The 20,833-nt window shown below is 38.9% G+C and overlaps 1 protein-coding gene across 9 annotated transcripts in view; it reads left to right on the forward strand.

The window, feature by feature from the left end:
* LOC108029318 (unconventional myosin-VIIa) overlaps positions 1-20,833 on the forward strand; it is a 792,260-nt gene that overhangs the window by 178,139 nt on the left and 593,288 nt on the right. For all 9 annotated transcript variants that reach the window (XM_050890354.1, XM_050890355.1, XM_050890361.1 and 6 more), the window contains exon 3: positions 12,080-12,142. In XM_050890354.1, the coding sequence (XP_050746311.1) occupies positions 12,080-12,142 (63 nt within the window). The remainder of the gene's footprint in view (positions 1-12,079; positions 12,143-20,833) is intronic.

Genomic DNA, 20,833 nt, shown 5'->3' on the forward strand with positions numbered 1-20,833 from the left:
GATACAACAACAGTCTGGCTGGCATCGTAATGGGTTGGGGAGGGAACTGCAATATTTGCAATATAAATTATGTTCTGGACAAAACGGAAGTAACTAAGAATTCATCGATGAATATATTTTCCTTCTTTCGCAAATGTTTTTCCACTATCTTTTCGTATGGTTTCCGGCATAGTAAATAGTTTCGCTTCCTTTAATTTCTTATAAGTTCAGCAAAGAATGTGAGCACAGGATTAAAGATGGAACTCGTGGTATACAGTACCACGAATAAGCCTGCATATTCAGACTTACTGATGGGATAGGGTCCTAAATTTAAACAAACTATTTTCGAATAAAACGGTGTGGTTCATGTGTGTGGCATTGCAGCTTTTGAGGTGGTTTCATAGTTTAGTAGCTGTGTAGTGTCACATAAATAAATAAACTTTTTAACATCAAAAACCATATTGTTTGTATTGTTTTTATTTTCCCACGAGCGTGGATTAAAAATTTCTGGACTGCTCAACCGTTGAAAAGCATTCCTTTTCTTTTTTGACATAACAAGAGATTCTAGCATCCATCTCCTGAACTGTTAATTTTAATTAATGCAGATACAACAACAGTCTGGCTGGCGTCGCAATGTGTTGAGGAAGGAATTAAAATATATTCACTATAAATTAAGTCCTGAACAAGACGGAAGTAATAAGGAATTCATCGAGCAATATATTTTCGTATAGTTTCCGGCATTGTAAATAGTTTCGCTTTCTTAAAAGTTCAGCACAGATCTAGAGCACAGGATTAAAGATGGATCTCGTGGTATATAGTACCACGAATAAGCCTGCATATTCAGACTTACTGATGGGATAGGTTCCTACATTTAAGCACACTCTTGTTGAATAAAACGCTGTGGTTCATGTGTGTGGCATTGCAGCTTTTGAGGTGTCAGATTGTAAATTGAGGCTCAATGCTGGCTCATTTGCTTGCACAGCTTAACATCATCATTGTAAAAAATACACTTGACTTTCTTAGGACTAGAGGCAGATAATTAGTGAATAATGTAAAGAGTGCAGAGTTTGAATAGCTTGAGATACACCTAAAAAGATTACATGATTACTTTTAAATGTCAGATTTCGGCACTAAAAGCTTTACTGGATAAAGATGGAACTCTTGGTATATAGTACCACGAATAAGCTTGCATATTCAGACTTACTGATGGGAGGGTCCTAAATTTAAACAAACTATTTTTGAATAAAACGGTGTGGTTCATGTGTGTGGCATTGCAGATTTTAAGGTGGTTGCATAGTTTAGTAGCTGTATAGTGTCACATAAATTAATAAAGTTTTTAACATCAGAAACCATATTCTTTTTATTGTTTTGAATTTCCCACGAGCGTGGATTAGATCATTGTAGTGATCTTGACTTTCAAGTCGTGTAATCGGGTCTATTGGTTCTTTTGGCATGCTCAGCTCTCCGAAACTAAGATCTACCTGCCCCGACAAAAGCGCCAAAATTTCTGGACTGCTAAAACCGTTAAAAAGCATTCCTTTTCTTTTTTGAAACAACAAGAGATTTTTGCATTCATCTCCTGACTTGTTACATTTTATTAATGCAGATACAACAACAGTCTGTCTGGCGTTGTAATGTGTTAAGAAACGAATTGCCATATTTGCACTATAAATTAAGTCATGGAAAAGACGGAAGTAATTAAGAATTCATCAAGGAATCCTTCTTTCGCATATGTTTTGCCACTATCTTTTCGTATGGTTTCCGGCATAGTAAATAATTTCGCTTCCTTTAATTTCTTATAAGTTTAACAAAGAATTTGAGCACAGGATTAAAGATGGAACTCGTGGTATATAGTACCACGAATAAGCCTGCATATTCAGACTTACTGAGGGGATAGAGTCCTAAATTTAGGCAAACTATTGTTGAATAAAACGGTGTGGTTCATGTGTGTGGCATTGCAGCTTTTGAGGTGGTTGCATAGTTTAGTAGCTGTACTGTGTCACATAAATAAATAGAGTTTTTAACATCAGAAACCATTTTGTTTCTATTGTTTTTATTTTCCCACGAGCATGGATTAGATCATTATAGGGATCTTGGATTTCAAGTCGTTTCATCGGCTCTATTGATTTTTGTGGCACGCTCAGCTTTCTGAAGCTAAGATCTACCTGCCCCTCGATAAAAGCGTCAAAATTTCTGGACTGCTTAATTCGTTGAAAAGCATTCCTTTTCTTTTTTGACTTAATTAGAGATTTTTGCCTCTATATCCTGAACTGTTTAATTTTATTAATGCATACACAACAACTAGAGTACTCAGAAACGCAAAACAGCTTCCTATACAGTTGACCGAAGCTCCATTATCCCGTAAAATAGGATTACCAGCAAATCTGGACCTACGTCAAGTGATATGCCTTTAAATAGACTCGTAAATTTCTTTTAGACTTACATAGCTATGAAAAAGCAATATAATTATTTTTAACGCTTTTTCCTCCTTCTGGAATCAAAAAATTTTTAATTATGGGTAAGTTAGTATAAAAAGTTGCCTAGTTGATTCAGGCGCTCTGATGACTCTTAAGGTCGTTACTTGCCCCTTTTTTCTGATGTGCGTCCTTGGTATTTTTGAAGAATCTGGACTACATTTTCTACAGCTTTGATCTGTCGTATTGATCACATCCGTAGCAGAATATCATATGGACGACAAAACACTCACACTCACACACTGAAAACACTGTCCACTTTCAAAGTAATAAGGTAATTCTTTAGTAGAAAGATTAATGTCACAACCAAAAGTGTCCTTGGAACTGGGTTGGGAACTGGAATAAAACTGTGTCTTCGTGGCACACTCGAGGTAATACTGGAATAGGCTTAGACATAGTAATCTTTGCATAAAGATTTGAATGACGTAAGGATTTAACACTGAAATCTTTTTCATACCGTATACGGCGGATGTAAACAAAAGTTCAAGATTTGTGTATTTAGTGAATGATAATTTGAACGGGACTTCTTTTCGGAAAGATAAGATAAAACATATATTCTCCTTCTGTTGGTCCCGTATTGTGTACTCCACAAGTGATCGCAGTATTCCAGAATTGGTCGAATAATGTCTTCGACCACCTTTTGATATATTTTGATATATACATACAAGCACACCCCCGACTTTGTTTACCATTGTAGTATGGTTGTCGGAAAATTAATACATATATTTATTTATGTATTTTTTATTTAGTCGGTGTAACAGGTGCTTACACGAAATTAAGTCACTACATTTTTGATCGTTGCTCAAAGTTTCAAATGCATCATAATCAGATTGTAAAGTGAGGCTCAGTGCTGGCTCATTTACTGGCACAGTTTAACATCATCAGCGTAAAAAAATACACTTGACTTTGTTAGAACTAGAGGCAGATCATTAGTTAATAATGTAAAGAGTGCAGAGTTTGAATAGTTTGAGATTACATGATTAAGATGTCTCATTAAACGCGTTGCATTAGATAGGAGAAATAGTTCAATAAAAAACATCCAATTTTAGTTAGATATAAAAAGCATGAAAACGAGAAAAAGCTACCTCGCCAAAATAGTGCAAGTTCCTTCCACACACAGGCTCCTTAAAAAAAAAAAAATGAAAAGGATTAATTATTTGATAAGAAGTGTTGACAATTTTTTTATATTTTTATGCTATAAAAAATTCGAAAGCATATTTAAATTATTGTTTTTATACATTTTTGTCTAATTTTAATAGAAGACCGAAAAAACTATAGCATAATTAATTAATATTATAATATCGCTATGAACGGCAGTGCACGTAGTAACGAAGGTTACTAGGAGGGTGTTGGAAGGAGACTAATATGTGCATATATACGAAAAATTAAAATCTACAGTAATCGTCCGGTGGTTAGGAGTAATACATCAATCGCAAGATATTGAAAGAACTAAAAGGATTGCAAACAAAGACTTTTAGACAATCAATTGGTTTGGGAGAAAGAGTGGTGAAAGTGAAAAAGCTAAAATTTGGAAATTTGAGCTGTTGGGACCGGTCTTCATAATTACCCCCCGCTATTAACCTAGTTGTGTTCTCACTTAAAATACGCGTCGAAAGACACCTCAAATGTCCAAAGCGGATGGTTCGTTTAAAAGTACTACGCAAAACAAGATTTTTGGAGACTTCAAAATGAAACTATGTTCACGACTTTTTAAAAACTCGCTAGTCTATCGGGAAAACAGCTATAAATAGCTCAAATTTATACACTCTTTAATTCAGAACTACTAAAGCTACTACTTTGAGATACATGTCCTTAGAAAGGTATTTTAAAAGCTATTTTTTAGTTTTTTTATTCCAATTTTTTTTGTCTTTTTTCCCGATTGCTCTAATAAGTTTAAAATTTAAGCTGTATAGTTCTGGAAATTACTCAACTTTTAACACATAAAAAAATGATCGTTTGAAAGTTATCAAAAGTAAATTTGGGTCAAAGAAATTATTATTTTTTTTATTTTCCCACCAATTTTCTGATCGTTTGGATGGCAGTAATTTGATATAGTCGTTCGATTTTGATCAAATTTAATTCGAAATTCAAAACTTATAGAACATTTTATTTCCAAGCTTAAGAGGTTATATAACGGGTGTTTTTTTTTTAGAGGTATAGAACTTTTAGTTGCAATAAAACAACGATGGATTATTCGATTGACATGAATTTTTTTTATTCGAAAGATAATCTTGTGGCATTTCATTTTATATTATTGATCAGCGTCACTAGACGAGTCGATCTATCTATGTCCTAAGCAAACTAGTCTCTCAGTTTTGAAACTGTCGTCTTCTATTGTCTGTCTTCTTTCTATTGCAGGTAATATATAGGTCCGGACCAGCCGGAGCGGACAACTATATCTTATAGCTCCCATATTAACTATCGGGAATAAAACTAAAAAATTATATCTTCGGTGTTTTTTAACATATAACCTTCTAAGCTTGGAAATAACATAAGTTCTGAATTTCGAATTAAATTTTATCAAAATCGGATGACTATATCATATAGCTGTCATAGGATCAATCGGAAAATTGGTGGAAAATTAATATATAACGAATTAAAGCTTTGGTGCTTTTTGACATATAACCTTCTTTGCTTAGAATAACATTTTTTAATTAGTTCTGAATTTCGAATTACATTTTATCAAAATCGGACGACTATTTCATATAGCTCCCATAGGAACAATCGGAAAATTAGTGGTAAAATAATATGAAAAAATTATATCTTTGGTGTGTTCTAACATAACTTTCTAAGCTTGGAAATAACATTTTTTAATTAGTTCTGAATTTCGAATTAAATTTTATCAAAATCGGAAGACTATATCACATAACTGTCATAGGAACAATATGAAAATTGGTGGTAAAATAATATATAACAAATTATAGCTTTGGTGCTTTTTGACATATAACCTTCTTTGACATATATGAAAAACATTACATTATAACAAAAATTCTTTCCCTAAAATTCTAAGCAGCCTTTTATCATTAAGTTTCGATCTTGCTGTTCCTTATTAAAGTTAGTCCGTTTCCTTGTGCACTGTGCACTGTGCACTTTTGAAATCTTGACTGATCTTGGTGGTGTGACTCTGATCTGATCGACTGACCATGATCGACTGCTTGTCTCGACTGCCTGTGATCCACTGATCCTCTTGCCAGAGCTCTGCGGCTTTTTATAGGAAACTGTTATCCGAACCGAATCTCTCCACTCCGGGTCCAAAGTCCATGGCTCCAGCTTAACCCACTTGTCCTTTAGGCACCGCTTTCAAGTTCTGCCTTATGCTGACGTCCCGCTGGTTACCGTGACGCATGTGTGTGCCGCTCCGCTGCTGAAATGTGGCACTTTCTCTCGTTGTCCAAAGTTTCCGGCACAGTCAAATCTCCCGCTGATTCCCGTCCAAACTATCTTCCTCTTCAACTTGACATATAAACTCTCTTCTGCTCCAACCGCTTTTTGGCGTTTATCGTAATTCGCCGCTTACCTGGTAAGCGGCCGGCTACTTGCTGTTATTGCTGCTGGGATTTGTGTGGAGTTGTTCAACTCACTTTCACTTTTTACTTCGGGAAACATTTAAAAAACCCTCGTTCCAACGCTCTGGCGTTTTCTTGCATGTTCTAGCCTTTGAGTCCTTGCCATGCTCCTTCTGATTCCCTCGGTGCTCCCCCGTTGCTCCGTCGACGTTCCCTCGACGCTCTTCATACCGGGCGGCGTTGCCAGTTCCTTGCCGCGATGTTTACTTTAACAGATATTTCAATTTACTTGTACTCATCGATCGGACAATAGACCGCCTTTCGAGGCGCTCTCTTGACTGGTTTATGGTGATTTTGCATTCTGCAACTTTAATGGGTAAGTAACAAATTTTATACTTTCTCTCTCCTCTTCTTAGCTCCTTCGTCTGGTGTTCAATGTGTATCGCTTACTCCGGCCCGCTTCTGCTCCATGACCATACTAACGCTGCGGCAGAAGGCGGGTACTTCGACAGCGGACAGCATCTGGCAGGCATGCAGCTCCTCCGCAGACTGATATAGGTGCAATGCAGCCGTTTGTCATCATGCCGCCGTGGTGGCTTCTCCTTGGGCTGTACACTCCTCCAATGCTCAATCCGCCAGTGCCGGGAAGAGCAGCTTGTGCAAAGCCGAATAAAGAACCTGCTAGACGACCAGCTAGTAGTAAGGTTCAGTGCGTTGCCTTCGTCTAGCCTTGCTTGTAGACATTACGGTAAAGTTATCTGTGCAGTCTTCCGCGTTTCTTCGACAGACTTCTGATGCGCGTTTCGTGTCAGTCCCAAGCGAGACATTTGACGCCTTGGTTCCCCCTCTGTGTTCTTGGTGTTCTTCTGTTATCCTTGACGTGTTCCTTTTATATGGTTACCTCGTAGTACCTTGTAGTATTCTTGTAGATTCCTTGGAGTACCTGGTGCTCAATGTATCCCAATTGGTAAAGCTCGTCCACCATCGCATTAAACTCCCCTTGAACTTTCGGATTCTTGGGGTAATACCGCTGTTTTATTGATTTGTCGTCCTTCATCGTGATTTGATGCTCTGCCATGTTCGACGTTCCCGTCATGGTTTAAAAACTTGATAGCTCTACCTTCAGGAACCTCGCCGTTTCGTCATCTTCGATTTTTTTCCACCGATAGCCTTTCCTGAAGCCATGCATTGTGTCAGATCCTAGCTGGTATTATCACTTCGTTGCCAGCACACCAGCAGAACAACAGGCGTTGGTTACGACATCCACGAGCCCAGTGCCCGGACCGCTACACTTTCGGGAGGCCTCCTGGGGGTGTATGATATGTGACGTTTCAGAAGGCCTTTGTTTTGTGCTTGATGGCCTCCACACAGTATTCGTTGGCTGCATCTGTTGCTGTTGGAGTGGTGTCCCTTGGCCACCGCGTGGTGCACCAAATGCCTGCTGCACCGCGGGACTCGATGTCGTAGGTCATTTCCCTGTGTCTCTTGGTTGCCTATCTTTTCGCATCTTCTGCTTGTGACTTGCATGTTCTTCTGCGTGATTGCTCTTCGTTATTTCTTGATTTCCTTGTTCTCGTCTGACACTTGTACGCCCTTAAGAAGATCCCCTTCGAAGTTATATTAAACTCCGCCCAGGTGTTGCATTGTTTGTTAATGGCGATTAACCACATTAAAGTCTATCCCTTTAGCAATTCCGGCACCGCTCACAGAATTATGTCCATATATAAGCCGTATGTGTTGGCGGACCATTCTACTTGCTCCGGGAACTGGAATGGTTTTTTTGCCTCGTCGAACATGATCGACCATTCGCGGACCTGTTTACCGACCCTTGCATAGTCTGACTGACTCGGTTTCGAGGGTCTCATAGCTGTTCTTTTCCTGTCCTGGCTTGACTCTCCCCTGTGGGCCTCTTTTTGTAAATTTTCAATGCTAAGGCTTGCCACTCGGTTGTCCTCTTCAGCGTTCTTTAGCGTGATGCTTGGAACGGCTCTGTCGTGGTTTGTCGACGAGTGGGTTATTTTCCGTTTCTCCGACAATGCCTTTCTCATGTCTTTTAGGGCGACTGCTGGGCTGCTGGACAATCACGTTTTGGGCGTCAGATGTAACAAACTGATTTTTGTGGTCAGATCGCTATGAGATTCATGCGGCTAGCTCAGTAGATTGTGTGTTCGTCTCACCAAATTTATGTAAAAGTTATCCCCCAGTAGCTCAGTGTGTGTACTCTCGCCTCGTTGACTTTGTGCTCCAGTCTTGTGGCGAACCTGTGAAGAGCCTTGATCGCTGCTCATCCCTGGGGCGTTGTCTCGGCGACAGCTACTCAGAATGTCGCGCTTTCCAGGATTACTCCTTTTGACCCGCGACCGCCTGTCCTTTGCTCTGTCCCGGATGGTTCAACTGGGGTTTCTGCTCAGACAGTCAAGGCGGTGTCTCTTAGTTCTCTGGCCGGGGTAAACCATCAGTCTGGCCCAAGGAACCTTTACTAAAAATTTAAATAGAAGAATGGTGGTACCTGTAGTAAGAATTTGAATGGGGTTGGTAGAGGCTGGGTTTATCTACTCCGGGTAAACTTGGAGTCTACGGGGGTTCTACACTCCGGATATTCCGGATATTCTCCGTTCCAGGACTTCCCGAGATGAAATCGTATGCTCTCCTGGAAAACTCCACTCAAGATCGTACTGATCGGCCGTTCTCCCTTCTGGTTGATTCGACGTAGCGAACTTTATCATTGTAGACTCCCACGGCGCCTACTTCCGACGACTCGACTTTTTTGGTTCCTTTGTAGTTTATTTGGTTGAATGTTTGTTCACTTTGATATCTTGACTGAACTTGATGGTTTGACTCCTCGTGATCTACTGATGCCCTTGCCAGCGCCCTGCGGCTTTATATAGGGTCTCCGAGAATCTCTCAAATGCGGGTCCAACTCCAGTTTGACCTTTATCCGCAGCTTCCAACCGAAGTCCTGCATAAAGCTGCCGTCCGGTGTGGCACTTCCTTCCCTGGTCCATAGCCCACGGCAGAGTCCAAGGCCCAGCAGAATCCCGTGAGATCCCGAGTGAATGCCAGCGAATTCTCCATTCTCTCTCCTTTCTTGGTCTTCAACCTCTCTCTTTCTCCATTATTGTTTTCCAAACTCGTTAATCGTCCCGAAGTCATTATTATCAATAAGCGCAAACAGTCAAATAACTTTAAAATATAAGAAGGATGACCACCATAACTGGTGAAAAACATGTCAACATTTTTTTTATGGCTGGCCAGTATCTGTTAGGGCGGAGGTGGCCTAATCGTTAAAATTGTAAAATATCCGGGAAATTAATTAGAAGAAAAAAATCGCTTAAAATTTTGGATTGTAGCGCGACGTGAGTGAATTTATTGTATCACTTTGAAATATATACTGCTTAAGTTTAACTTAACTAGAGAGGGAGAGAGAGTGTAGCATATCACGATAATTCTAGCAGCTGCGAAATATGGTGGATGTAGCTTCAAGTGGGGCACGCGCTGGTTCCGGCTCTTTTCTTCGTCGGTAAAGGGGGTGGGTTTCCAATTTAATCCAAAGTGCTACTTGCTCGCATATGTATATACAATATCCTATTTTAATTCGCGTGCGAACTGACTTTGAGGTAAAATTGGTTAATTGATAGTGGAATAAAGAGGAAGGGAATACCTGAAAAGAATGGTGCTGCCTAGATGGCTGATGTGCGTGTGTCGGTGTCAGCAGCGATGGTGTTATTTGCCGCTGACATTGCCCACCCTACCATGATCACCGCAGCCGCATAGCCTGGCAGAGGTTGGTGATCCCTTTGACGCACGCCTAACTCCTAACCATCTTCATTGACGCAATCTTTCATTAGTAAATAAATTTAGCAATTCATGTTTATAATAGGTTTAATATATATAAAAGTAATAATGATCATTAAAGTTGCAAAGTTGGGTATCATATAAAGTTGTATGCTAAAGTCATATCGAATCAAATAAGAGCTATCCAAATTTAAACATTAATTTTGATTATTAAATTTTACTGAGCAAGTATTTAATCGAAAGGGAATTTCTTTTATAATATTAAGAAATGGGAATATTATTATAAAGAGTCAATCAAAATATGTAGCATGACGATCGGAGCCGATCACTTACCCACCATATCCAACGTTGAAAGCGCTTTCAATTTGTTGTATTATTGGCTGCTATTTTCTTTATAAATTGTAAAACTGCATTTCAATTGAATGTAGATAAAATTGAGAAAAACACTTTCAGGGGCTCAAACACTTGCTCTCATTATGAGATTGCTTACTGCATTACAAATTAGTTGATTACACTAGTATTTGGGATAATTTAAATTACTTTACTGCTAATTGGAATTTACTTTAAATTTAGTTGTTTAATTTAATTTTAAGTTTATAGGAATTTAAGGATTTTAAATTAAAATTATGTTGCTTTAACTAGAATTACAGGCGTGGGCCTGCCCACTTGTGCACTTTCAGCAGAGGGCTGCACTGTTGTGTGTATGTATTTGTGATACAGGGTGCACTGAGAAAAGCTGATGAAACTGCCGACGATCCCGATGGTGCGCTTTTTTGACCTTTTCCAGGAAAACTGAATCCACGAGAAGGAGTATCTCGACTTCTGAGAAGTTTCTTCGACGCTGATGATCACGTTGATGCGCTTTAGAGACTTTTTCCAGGAAAACTGGAGCCAAGAGAAGGAGTACCTCGATTTTCAAGAATTCTTTATTTATTCAACGGCAACCTTCTGGTGAAAGAAAACCTTCAAAAAGGCTGAGGATGTGTTTAAACACTGATGAAACTATGTTCAAGCGAGAACGATCCTCACGCGGCCAAAGTTCAAAACGAAAAAGAGCGAAAAATCGAGATGTGCCAGTCAGCAAGGCTTGGCTATCGAAAATAGTGGGACCAGAGTTGCTTAGGAATACCTATCAAACGAATCTTTTTAGTGTTGGAAATTGGGAAATTTTTTGAACTTTGCTCTGCCATTTTAATATTTGGCAGAAACTTCAAGTCCTGGCGGAATTTTCAAATTGTGGTTAAAATTTAAAAGTTGACAATATAAAAGACCAGCGCCCTACAAGAGAGAGAGAAAGAGAGAGATAGAAGAGAAAGAGAATTGGATAAGGGGCAGGTCAAGGTTTGATGCAAGAGGCAGAAATAGTATGTCGTTATATAAACGTCCTATATATACGAAAAGGAACTTTTAAATCAGCTTTGGCGCGGAAATTCTCGCATGCGCGTTCAAAACTTGCTTTGAGATGGATGCTATTCTATGTGAAATTGAGGCGGACACTGACCTTGGGGGACCAAAGGGAGTCAAAATTCTTTTTAGCGAACGCTTGTGCAATCCTGTAATTGATACAGGATAGTCGATCGTTTACTGTCTTAATAGAAAACGTGGACAAAAACGCCTGGGATGGTTCTTTGCAGCACAGCCTTTGAGTACTGAAACAACTCTAGTCGTGAACGAATATCATTCGATATTTGTCTTTCGGCAGGACGTGGAAAGAATTGGCGGATGTATTGCTCTAAAGAACAAGCTTCGCAAATCTCTTTAATCTCTCTGTATATCACCGTGAGGCGGCCAGCGAAGATAAGAATTATAAATAACAGTATTAGTAAATAGACAAAAAACAACTTGAATTTTACCAACAAATTTTTAAAAATGTACTGTCACATTGGAGTGTTTGGTGAAGTCTCAATGTAATCTGACCATGTTTCCACTAAAAGAGTTATTGAAAAACGAACGAATAAAAAAAATAAGTTTCAGTAATAATTATATATTTAATATTAATAAAATAAGTAAAGACCTTTATCCATCACATTGTCAAATATTTATTTTTTCCTATAAAAGTAGCATATATATCTTATTGAACGGCTCTTCAATCAAGGTAAATTTATAACTGGTTTCGGTTTTAAGTCTTACAACAGATTATTTTTATATGATTCCAACGAGCGTACTTGAAATGTATTATTACAAACATGTTTAAACATCATAAACAATTTGATTCACATTTTTTAGCTGGCTTTCAAAAGCGTTCACTACTAGAAGTACAAAATTTAAAGTAAATGGATACATTCTATTAATTTCGTTTGGTTCTCCTACATTGTACAATTATAGACTTATACTGGGTCAATACTTATAGCTGTAAATCCTTATAAAAATATTAATATATATAAAAAGGTAAGCTTAAATGTATAATACAATAAAAGAATAGCACAAGTCAATAATAAATGTATTTAAACAATGGTTTCGCTTAGAAATTAATATGTAAGACTGGTACTTCGTCTTATAAAAACGAGTTCATAGATCTGAATAATCTTTAAGTGTGTATAAAATTAAAGAACATTTTTAACTGTTAATCGTAGTGTACAATTTTATTTCACATCGATAGATAACTCGTCCAAAATGGTAAAAAAAAAGTACATTTGATTAATGAGCAAAAATGGTTTGCTGGTTAACGACTCCGACTCCAATTACTCGTAAAATAAATGGGTATACTAAATTCGTCGGAAAATATGGAAAGTTCTTCATCAAGACCATTAGCCGGATCCATCTTTCCCTTTCCGTCTGTCTGTATGAACGCTGTGTTCTCAGAAACTATAAAAGCTGCAACACAGTGGTTAGGCATCCCAATTTAACAGATTTCTGCGAAGCGAAAGTTTGTTTCATCACGGTGCCCGCCCACTTTAACGCCTACACCAAATCCAAACTGTGCGGCAAATAGAGCTCTTTTAAACAAAGTTTCACTAAATGATTTTTTGAGCTGATTTGCACTAAGGTGCAAGACGCTAGAAGGCAGTAAAAGGTCTGAAAATCCGCGCAAGTAAAATTTACAGGCAAAAAGTTTACAGCACTATAAATTTTTCAGAATAACGAGGCCCCTTAGTTTTTGCTAAATTAACAAGCTTGCCATTTCAAATTTAATTTCGCCAATCAAAGTAATTTTAGGCCACGTACCACAAAAATAAGAAGTATCCTTTTTGTCTTTATACCCTTTATTCGTTATTTACCCTATAAAGTATATAATTTCTTGATAAGGATTCCAAGCCTAGTCAGTCTAGCCATGTCCTACTGACTGTTTGATTATCTATCTATAATAACCCTGAAATCGTGAAAACTTTTATAGCTACATAGTTAAGATTAAGCGTAGAGATTCAAGGGAGCCTGCGCAAAGCAAAGTAAAATGTTTTGATTTTATCATACCTAACGGTTGAACTACAACTATCCTGCTGATGGCATTCAAGGTTACCCGCGCTTGCCTAAAGGAGAGATATAGTGGAAGTAGGCATTTTTAGACACGCCGCGTGACAAGGGGGTAATAGTGAGCGCCTTGTCGCTGGCATGATGGACGGAGAGCCGATGCGGGCACTGCGCTGAGGTATGAGCTACCGGAGGTTAGCTGCTAGTTTGCGATGCCTTACGAGGCCTATTCCCAGAGGTAGGAAGTAGAACCGCGGAGTTATGAGTGCGTCGATAACTGATTTATTCTTAAGTTGGTACTTGCTTATATACTGCTTATAACACGGTAGTTTACTGACATGAGTTATTTTCTAGAGTATGTTCGTGGTTTTCGATGATGCTAGCAGTTAGCGCAGTTGGCTCGGCTGACACTGCAACAATGTGCTGACCGCTTTTGTGGGTCAGTGCGCCGTCGGGTTAGTGAGACGTTGACTCAACCGTTGACATTGAATATAATAGGTTGATCAGCAATTCTCATTTGTTGGGTACTGGTCATGTTGAGCACCCTTGGGTGCGAAAAAATATAATTTTTTTTTAAATTTTCTTTCCGATTATTCTTATGTCCGACCCGACTGGTTCCGACTTAGGTAATACCTGCAAAAGAGAGCAAACTTTTTGGGAAAGATTCAGCCCAATAGCTTTAAAACTTAGAGACGGACGTCGCTAGATCGACTCGTCTAGTAATGCCGATCAAGAATATATATACTTTATGGGGTAGGAAACGTCTCCTTCACTGCATTGTAAACTTCTGACTGAAATTATACCCTCTGCAAGGGTTTAAAAAAATAAAAGGTTCAAAGTAACAAGCAAATGTAATGTCTGTGTGTGGTCGGTATACGATTTCTACCAAAGTCTGGTTTTTCGGAGATTTCTTTTCGTACTAGGATATTTAGATAAGTTGAAATCGTACAGATGCATTCTTCTTCTTCTTCATTTGAAAAGTACCGAGAGAAACTAGACACAATCTTATAAAATAAGCGATTGGTCGAAAATTACAAAGGCTGCAACCTTTGTTAAGAATGTTTTAGTAAGTCGTGGAAGGCTCGCGATAGGTAGACACCGTTTTCTCTTTGCAGGTTGTGGACCACTATATAACGCTGGGAGTCTTTCTAAGACTAGGTAATCGAAGTCAATCTTAAAGTCGTATTCACGATGTAGTATGTTCCATCGGCTAAAGACTTTCCTTGTTATTAATAACTATCTTCAACATATTTAACTTAGTCTGCTACCGGAAAATTATATGACATAATCGTAATGTCAAACTCCTCAAATCTGCGGGGCGTAGTAAATAACGTATCTTTCTGAACAGTATTAATATGGTAGGGCGGTGAGTGCAAGGAGTCTGCAACCAAAAGGAAGAAGTGCCGGTAGCTGGCTTAGACTAAGAAGTGTAAGTGTAAGACGAAACATGAGCCTAACAGCCTAAAGAACACGGCGCAGCTTGGTTAGGTTATCATCGAAGATCTAAGCAGTGTCAACGCTAAGCAGGTCCGCCTTATAACTGTGCCGATGATGACGAAGCTATCAAAATTAAAGGTCCTGCAATGCAGGGGGGTTTTCTGGAAGGAATCTCGGGATCCTAATAAATCCGGTGGGCCAGAAACCTTAAAAGCCGCGGTATTCATTCAAAGAACGTGTCTCTGGGATCGCAGAAGATAGAAACCGAATTAAATTTAATAAAAACCTGACGACTCTAACAAAAAACTGTCAAAGTAACGGCCAGAGGAATTATTTTTTTTTAATATCACTCAAGCTAGCAAGAATCCTTTAAAAGTGCATGTGCATCGTGAGGATTAAGTGCCATTGAGTCCATATTTTGAATAACAACTATAATTATTTGTTGCCTTCAACAATAACCCTGTATTCGAGTGCTTCAACTATCAGAAACCCCTTACTAAGCTTAAGAGAGCAAAAGGGAAATGGATATATATAAGCAGCAAAGCGATGTTGTATATCGTCACCTATTCGGTATTTCAATATACGAGTATGGTATGTGAATGGCAGACATGGCCATTTGTGGGCATAAGAGTGGGGGTGGTACCCTTTTTTTTATCGATAGGTATTGATGGGACAAATTCATTTTAGTTACAATATTCTGTTTTAGCCCAGCTTACAAAACGCTTTCTATGCGATCGCGGTAGGAAGACGGATGTAAAGCGCATAGCGGACAACAGGAATTGCCCTAAGAACAAAAAATCTTCAGAGAAGTGAAGATCATTCAGATCCGCCCACGACCTGCTAAGCCAGACCGTTTGCGAAATCCAAGCGGTCGCAGGCTTATCGGTGAGCCGTGCCCGTGGAAAGCTCTGCGGACGAAAAGCCCAAAACCCTTTGCGAAACAGGCAACTCGGAAACGAAGCAGAAGAAATTATCAAAGAGTGGCTCTCGATCGAACCTCTCAGCAGATCTCACCACAAAATACTACACACGCCATTTCCCCATCTCTTTAAACCATCCCGTTAAAGCAAAATTAAGCAGCTCCAAGGAAAGAAATCAAGGCTCAATAGTCTTCACGGGTAGAGGATACGACACCATATCATTCCAACTGGCGGACAGTGGTGAGCGCGCTATCCAAATGCATAAGTTCGCTTCACTCAGAGCACTTAGTCGTTAACTAGTCTTAATTAACCTTTGCGAGCCCAGATATCTCCAGAACAGAAAGGTAGACGTCTGATCATTTTGATATAACGATTGCAGTGCCTTGATTCAAGTTAATCACGATTGGTTTTTATTTGTGCAGGATGACCGACAACAAGAATGTACAAAAAAATCTTGCGGATTTATACATTTTCCTTGCGTGCATGAAAGTATAAGCTTAGATAATCGCATGCAGTTGCTGATCTCTCCGTTTCGGCATTGCAATTTTGTTTTTTTTTTTTTAATTCGCAAAAAAGTTGGAATAAATGAATGCCCCTCAAAACACTGGTAACCACGACGTCATTGTAAATGTGTATTAAAGTTAAATATCGATTTAATAATTCAAACTGCTCCTTGCACAAGTCGCTGTTAAGGTCCACACTCTCTAGCTTTGCGCGAGTTATCTTAGGTAGGTTTTTCAACAATTGTGCCGCGGTAGAGCCCGACCAAATAAATGCATTGTAGTTGATGTTTTCGAGTTGAAAATCAGAATGAATTCATTATTTTATAATTCTTTGTTCAAAGCTTAGTGCTTACATACAATATGCTGACCTAGCGGAATGCATACTCGTATATGGGGCTTGGAGTCAGCAGTTGTCGCGATGTTTGTTTGGGTGGCAACTTAGTTGCCAATAAAGTCTTTGGTTTCTAGCTGCTTGTCAACCGTAGAGGCTTAGGTGGGGGACCGTCGAGGGAATGTGCTGGGGCGGTAACTCGCGCTTATTTCTGTATAAATAGGTACAGCTAGTATCGGCTGGTGTACAGCTCGAAACTACTTTATGTGGGAGGCAGTTGGTCAATTTTGTGAGTGCAGGTGTTTTTGGATTAAGTAGAGCGAAGGTGATAAAATGTGGTGTCGGCGGAGTCCTTTTCGTAATTCCGAATGACATTTTGAATTTGATCTCCTATGGATAACTATTTTGTCAACAACTAATGAATGCTGTTCGATGCCATTTTTACTTTTTCTATATAATCTAATTAAGAGGTATTTTGTAATGATGTACATATACATATGGATATGGATATATATGTATGTATATGGATATGGATATATATGTAAATTGGCTTGAACAGATCGATCAGTGAAACAGTAGTTTATCTGGTTAAAATCGCCTGGTTGACCAGAACCTGTCCTTTTCAAACGTAGATCCTTACAGTGTTTGATCGCCAAGTTGATCGCACACTTTAAGTGGTTGTATTAACAGTCTTTTGGTTGCCTTGTTGAGCGTTAAAGAAAAATGATCGATGATGCAAATCTAAAATTGGTGTCCCAGTTTGAACAATAGTTGCTGTTCAATGTCGGGTGTTTGGGGTTTCTACCGAAATCTGGTTTTAATGAAAATTTTTCTTTTTGCATGCCTCAATTACAAGCAATAGTCGGCGCAATAAGTACAGAATAAATTCGCACTGATTTTGTTGAGCATGGATCCGGGTTTATAAATATAATTTGGGGTTACAAGGACATTTTCTTAGGTCTAGTCTAGATACAAATAGACAACATGGTTTATTATCAGACTACAGCAAAAAATATTAAATAAGCAATTACATCTACCAAATGGTGTAATTTGGTTTATGACTTTTTTATCATATGCAGATGTGCGCAGACCAAGATAACTGCTATCTATTTATTTTGGTCAAAGTCGGTATCAGCAACAAACGAATTTCCGCTATGTCGAAATTGTACAGCTATCGTCATGTACCTCCGATAATGAAACTCCAGTATAGGAATAATTTCTTCAGTCATTTCAGAACAACCGTAATTACCGATCTTAACATTCCTAAGAGACTGCCTTAAGGAGATCCTGAATTTAGGAAACCTGGACCTATTGACCTAACCTTAGGAGTTGACCTGTATGCCCGGTTAATAACTGGTAGACTTCTTAGCCTAAGACCTAATAAGTCCCTTGCGCAAGGCACTAAACTTATCTTTGCAATCACCGGTTTTATCAAGAAAGAACCCTCATCAGATACACAATTCAGTGATGTGTTGCAAGAAGACGAAGACCATATTTTTTAATAAATAAACCTGCTTGTAGGGCAACAAATTATGAATTTCTGGTGAAAGATAACCAATCTAAAAGAGAAGAAGATCTGATCCCCCACAATGAAGAACGGATTCATTTAACTGCCTTAGCATTGATGGTTCATATAAAAACTGAGCCTGACCAATCAATGAAAAACGAAACTTACTTATCAGACGGGAATCAACTGCCACATATAACGGTTCCTTGCAGCTGAATGGTCAATGGTCCGCTGCAAAAGAATGGTCAACCAATATAAAAGCGACTGCTCATCAACTTCAAACCTATAAGAAGTCGGACTGTTCTAAATTATTGTTCTCACCAAAGGTGCTTAAAATGACCGGCACTCAAGCGCTCAGCGTCACCCACTGCTTATTAGAATTGCTGATCAGCATATTATATTCAATGTCAACGGTTGATTCAACGTCGGACTAACTCTATGGTGCACTGGCCCGCAAAGCGGTCAGCACATTGTTGCAGTGTCAGCCGAGCGAACTACCCTAACTGCTACAATCATCAAAAAACACTGACCCGCTCTAGAATATAACTCATATATATTTCCTACGTCTGGAGTATTGGCCTCGTAACACATTGCAACTAGCAGCTAACACCCGTTAGCCCAACCCTAAGCGCAGTGCACGTATAGCCTCTCCGTCCATCGTCGCGACGAGATCGTCCTGCCATTAAAGCATCCCCGTGCAAACGACAAAGCGCTCACTATAACCCCCTTGTCGCGCGGCGTGACCTAGAAGTGCCTACTTCGGTTAGGCACAAACAGGGAGCTTGATGGAAAACAAGCATAATTGGAAAGGATCAACATCGTTTGGAAAGAGTTCGAGTCCATTATTGACCAAATTGACCTACATAACGATAAAGATGGGTACGTCGATCCTACCATAGACAACAAGTGGTTCAAGGATATGTTCTTGCAAATGAGCGACGGAGAGAAAATTGGTAACATTCTTAAATAGAAAAGCTTTTGGAATAAATGCACAATTTACACAGATGTCGGCTAAGTAATGTTTTAAATAAAAACCAGAGGCTTCGAGAAGTTGCATATTCTCTCCTGCTCCCTGAGCAAAAATTGATCCCGGGTGGATCACTTAGCCGTCTTCGAAACTTCGGATTTGTGGATTGTTACAAATTTGCAAATCACTAGGAGTTATATAGGAAGTGCATGCGGCCAAATTTGAGTTGAGCAACAAGTGCATCGGCATCGCACATTGGGTGCATTGTTAAAGATTTGGAGACGCATTTACGCACCCGTGAAACTTTAATTTCATCTTTCGTCGTTGGAGCGCCCGCACAGCCGGAGCGCAGTACACTAACATCTCTTCGTAGAGAAAGCGCACATTGGCTGCGTCCACCTCGTCGCAACAATATCGTCGGCACCCGCGGAGATTGGTCACATCGTAGAGGTAACGCATATCGGCTACATCCCTAACCTCCAGTTTGTCACAGGTGAACACTATCTTGCTTCAACCTAACCCCGTCAATCTTAATTTCCATCACTTGCACAAACACATATCATAATTCACTTGCATTTCAGTCATCAACCACATAAAGGCCCAACACATACACACACACATTTGGTCTTGCTTATGCTACCTTGCCTCTTTCTTCGCGCTCTTTGGTTGTGTCGGGCTTTTCGCCTTCCTTGTTTCAATCGCGCATAGCCTATCAGATATTTTCAGAACGGTGGGACTGTGCAGACATTCTATCGCTACTAGCAGCATTGCATTGGCAACTTTTTAGAAATAATCTACAACAAGAAATGAGGTCGGCAAGACGAAGTAATAAGAAACAATCAACGTTTGTAACACCATGTGAAATTTTTATGGATTGTTGCTAGCTTCAGTGATATTAAAAAAATATATTTCATTATTTATCCATTTTTTTGACAGCTATATGTTAGAATCGTCCGATTTTTATTAAATTTATTTCAAAATTTTTAAAAATATTAAAAATGATATTCCCAATATTATAAGATAATATGTCTAAAAACACCGAAGCTATAATTTGTTTCATATTATTTTCTGACACACTTTCCGATCTTTCCTATGACAGCTATATGATATAGTCGTCCGATTTTGATAAAATTACATTTGAAATTCAAAACTAATTAAAAAATATTATTTCCAAGCGAAGGAGGTTTATTATAAAAACACCAAAGATATAATTTTTTGTATATGGCACCTATACGATACAGTCGTCCGATTTTGATAAAATTGAATTCAATATGTTATTTCCAATCATAGGAAGTGTTACATGGTGCCTTAGTCCTGAAAAGGACTCGGTCCGAGGGAGGGCGTCCAATGTTCAGCCACCATTTTTGCCTGGTAAGGTTCTCTCAACTAGAGTAAATATTCAAAGTGCCTGAAAAAATAATATTCGTGTGTAAAGTTCGTCATTCGTCAGTCCACACTGCCCCACAAGCTTAGCTGTCGCATAATCGCAATACGATCGGGCTGTGTTTCGGCCATGTTCCCTCCCTCCCCTTCACACATCAGTGTTCCAATGGATCGTCGCGGGCCGCGCCATACGATCCCCTATTGCCAAGGTTGTCCCTCGAAAGTTACTCCACTTCTTGCATTAGCACCTTGTTAAAGTTCTAGTTCACCATGGTTTCGATTTCCTTTTCACATTATAAGTTTATTGGATAATTATGTATACCGGTGTGTGCAGTGTATAAGTAATATAATGTTGACTTAACCATATGTAATAATTTCATTTCATAAGTATCGAATTTGCCACCAGTGAGGTGCGCACATTAGCAAAACGCTGACCATTCACGACTACAAACGTCGCTCAGAGGGCTCTTGAAATTGTACATACAACTACAAGGCTGATACTCGCCGCTGCAATATTAAATTTAATTATTGTATATATATAAAAAGTAAAAAAGTATAAAAAGGAAAATAGAACTAAGGGTTATATATATATATATAATAAATATTTATTTTGGATAGAATTA

Source organism: Drosophila biarmipes, unplaced genomic scaffold, assembly GCF_025231255.1.
Source record: "Drosophila biarmipes strain raj3 unplaced genomic scaffold, RU_DBia_V1.1 ptg000022l, whole genome shotgun sequence".
Classification (NCBI taxonomy): domain Eukaryota; kingdom Metazoa; phylum Arthropoda; class Insecta; order Diptera; family Drosophilidae; genus Drosophila; species Drosophila biarmipes.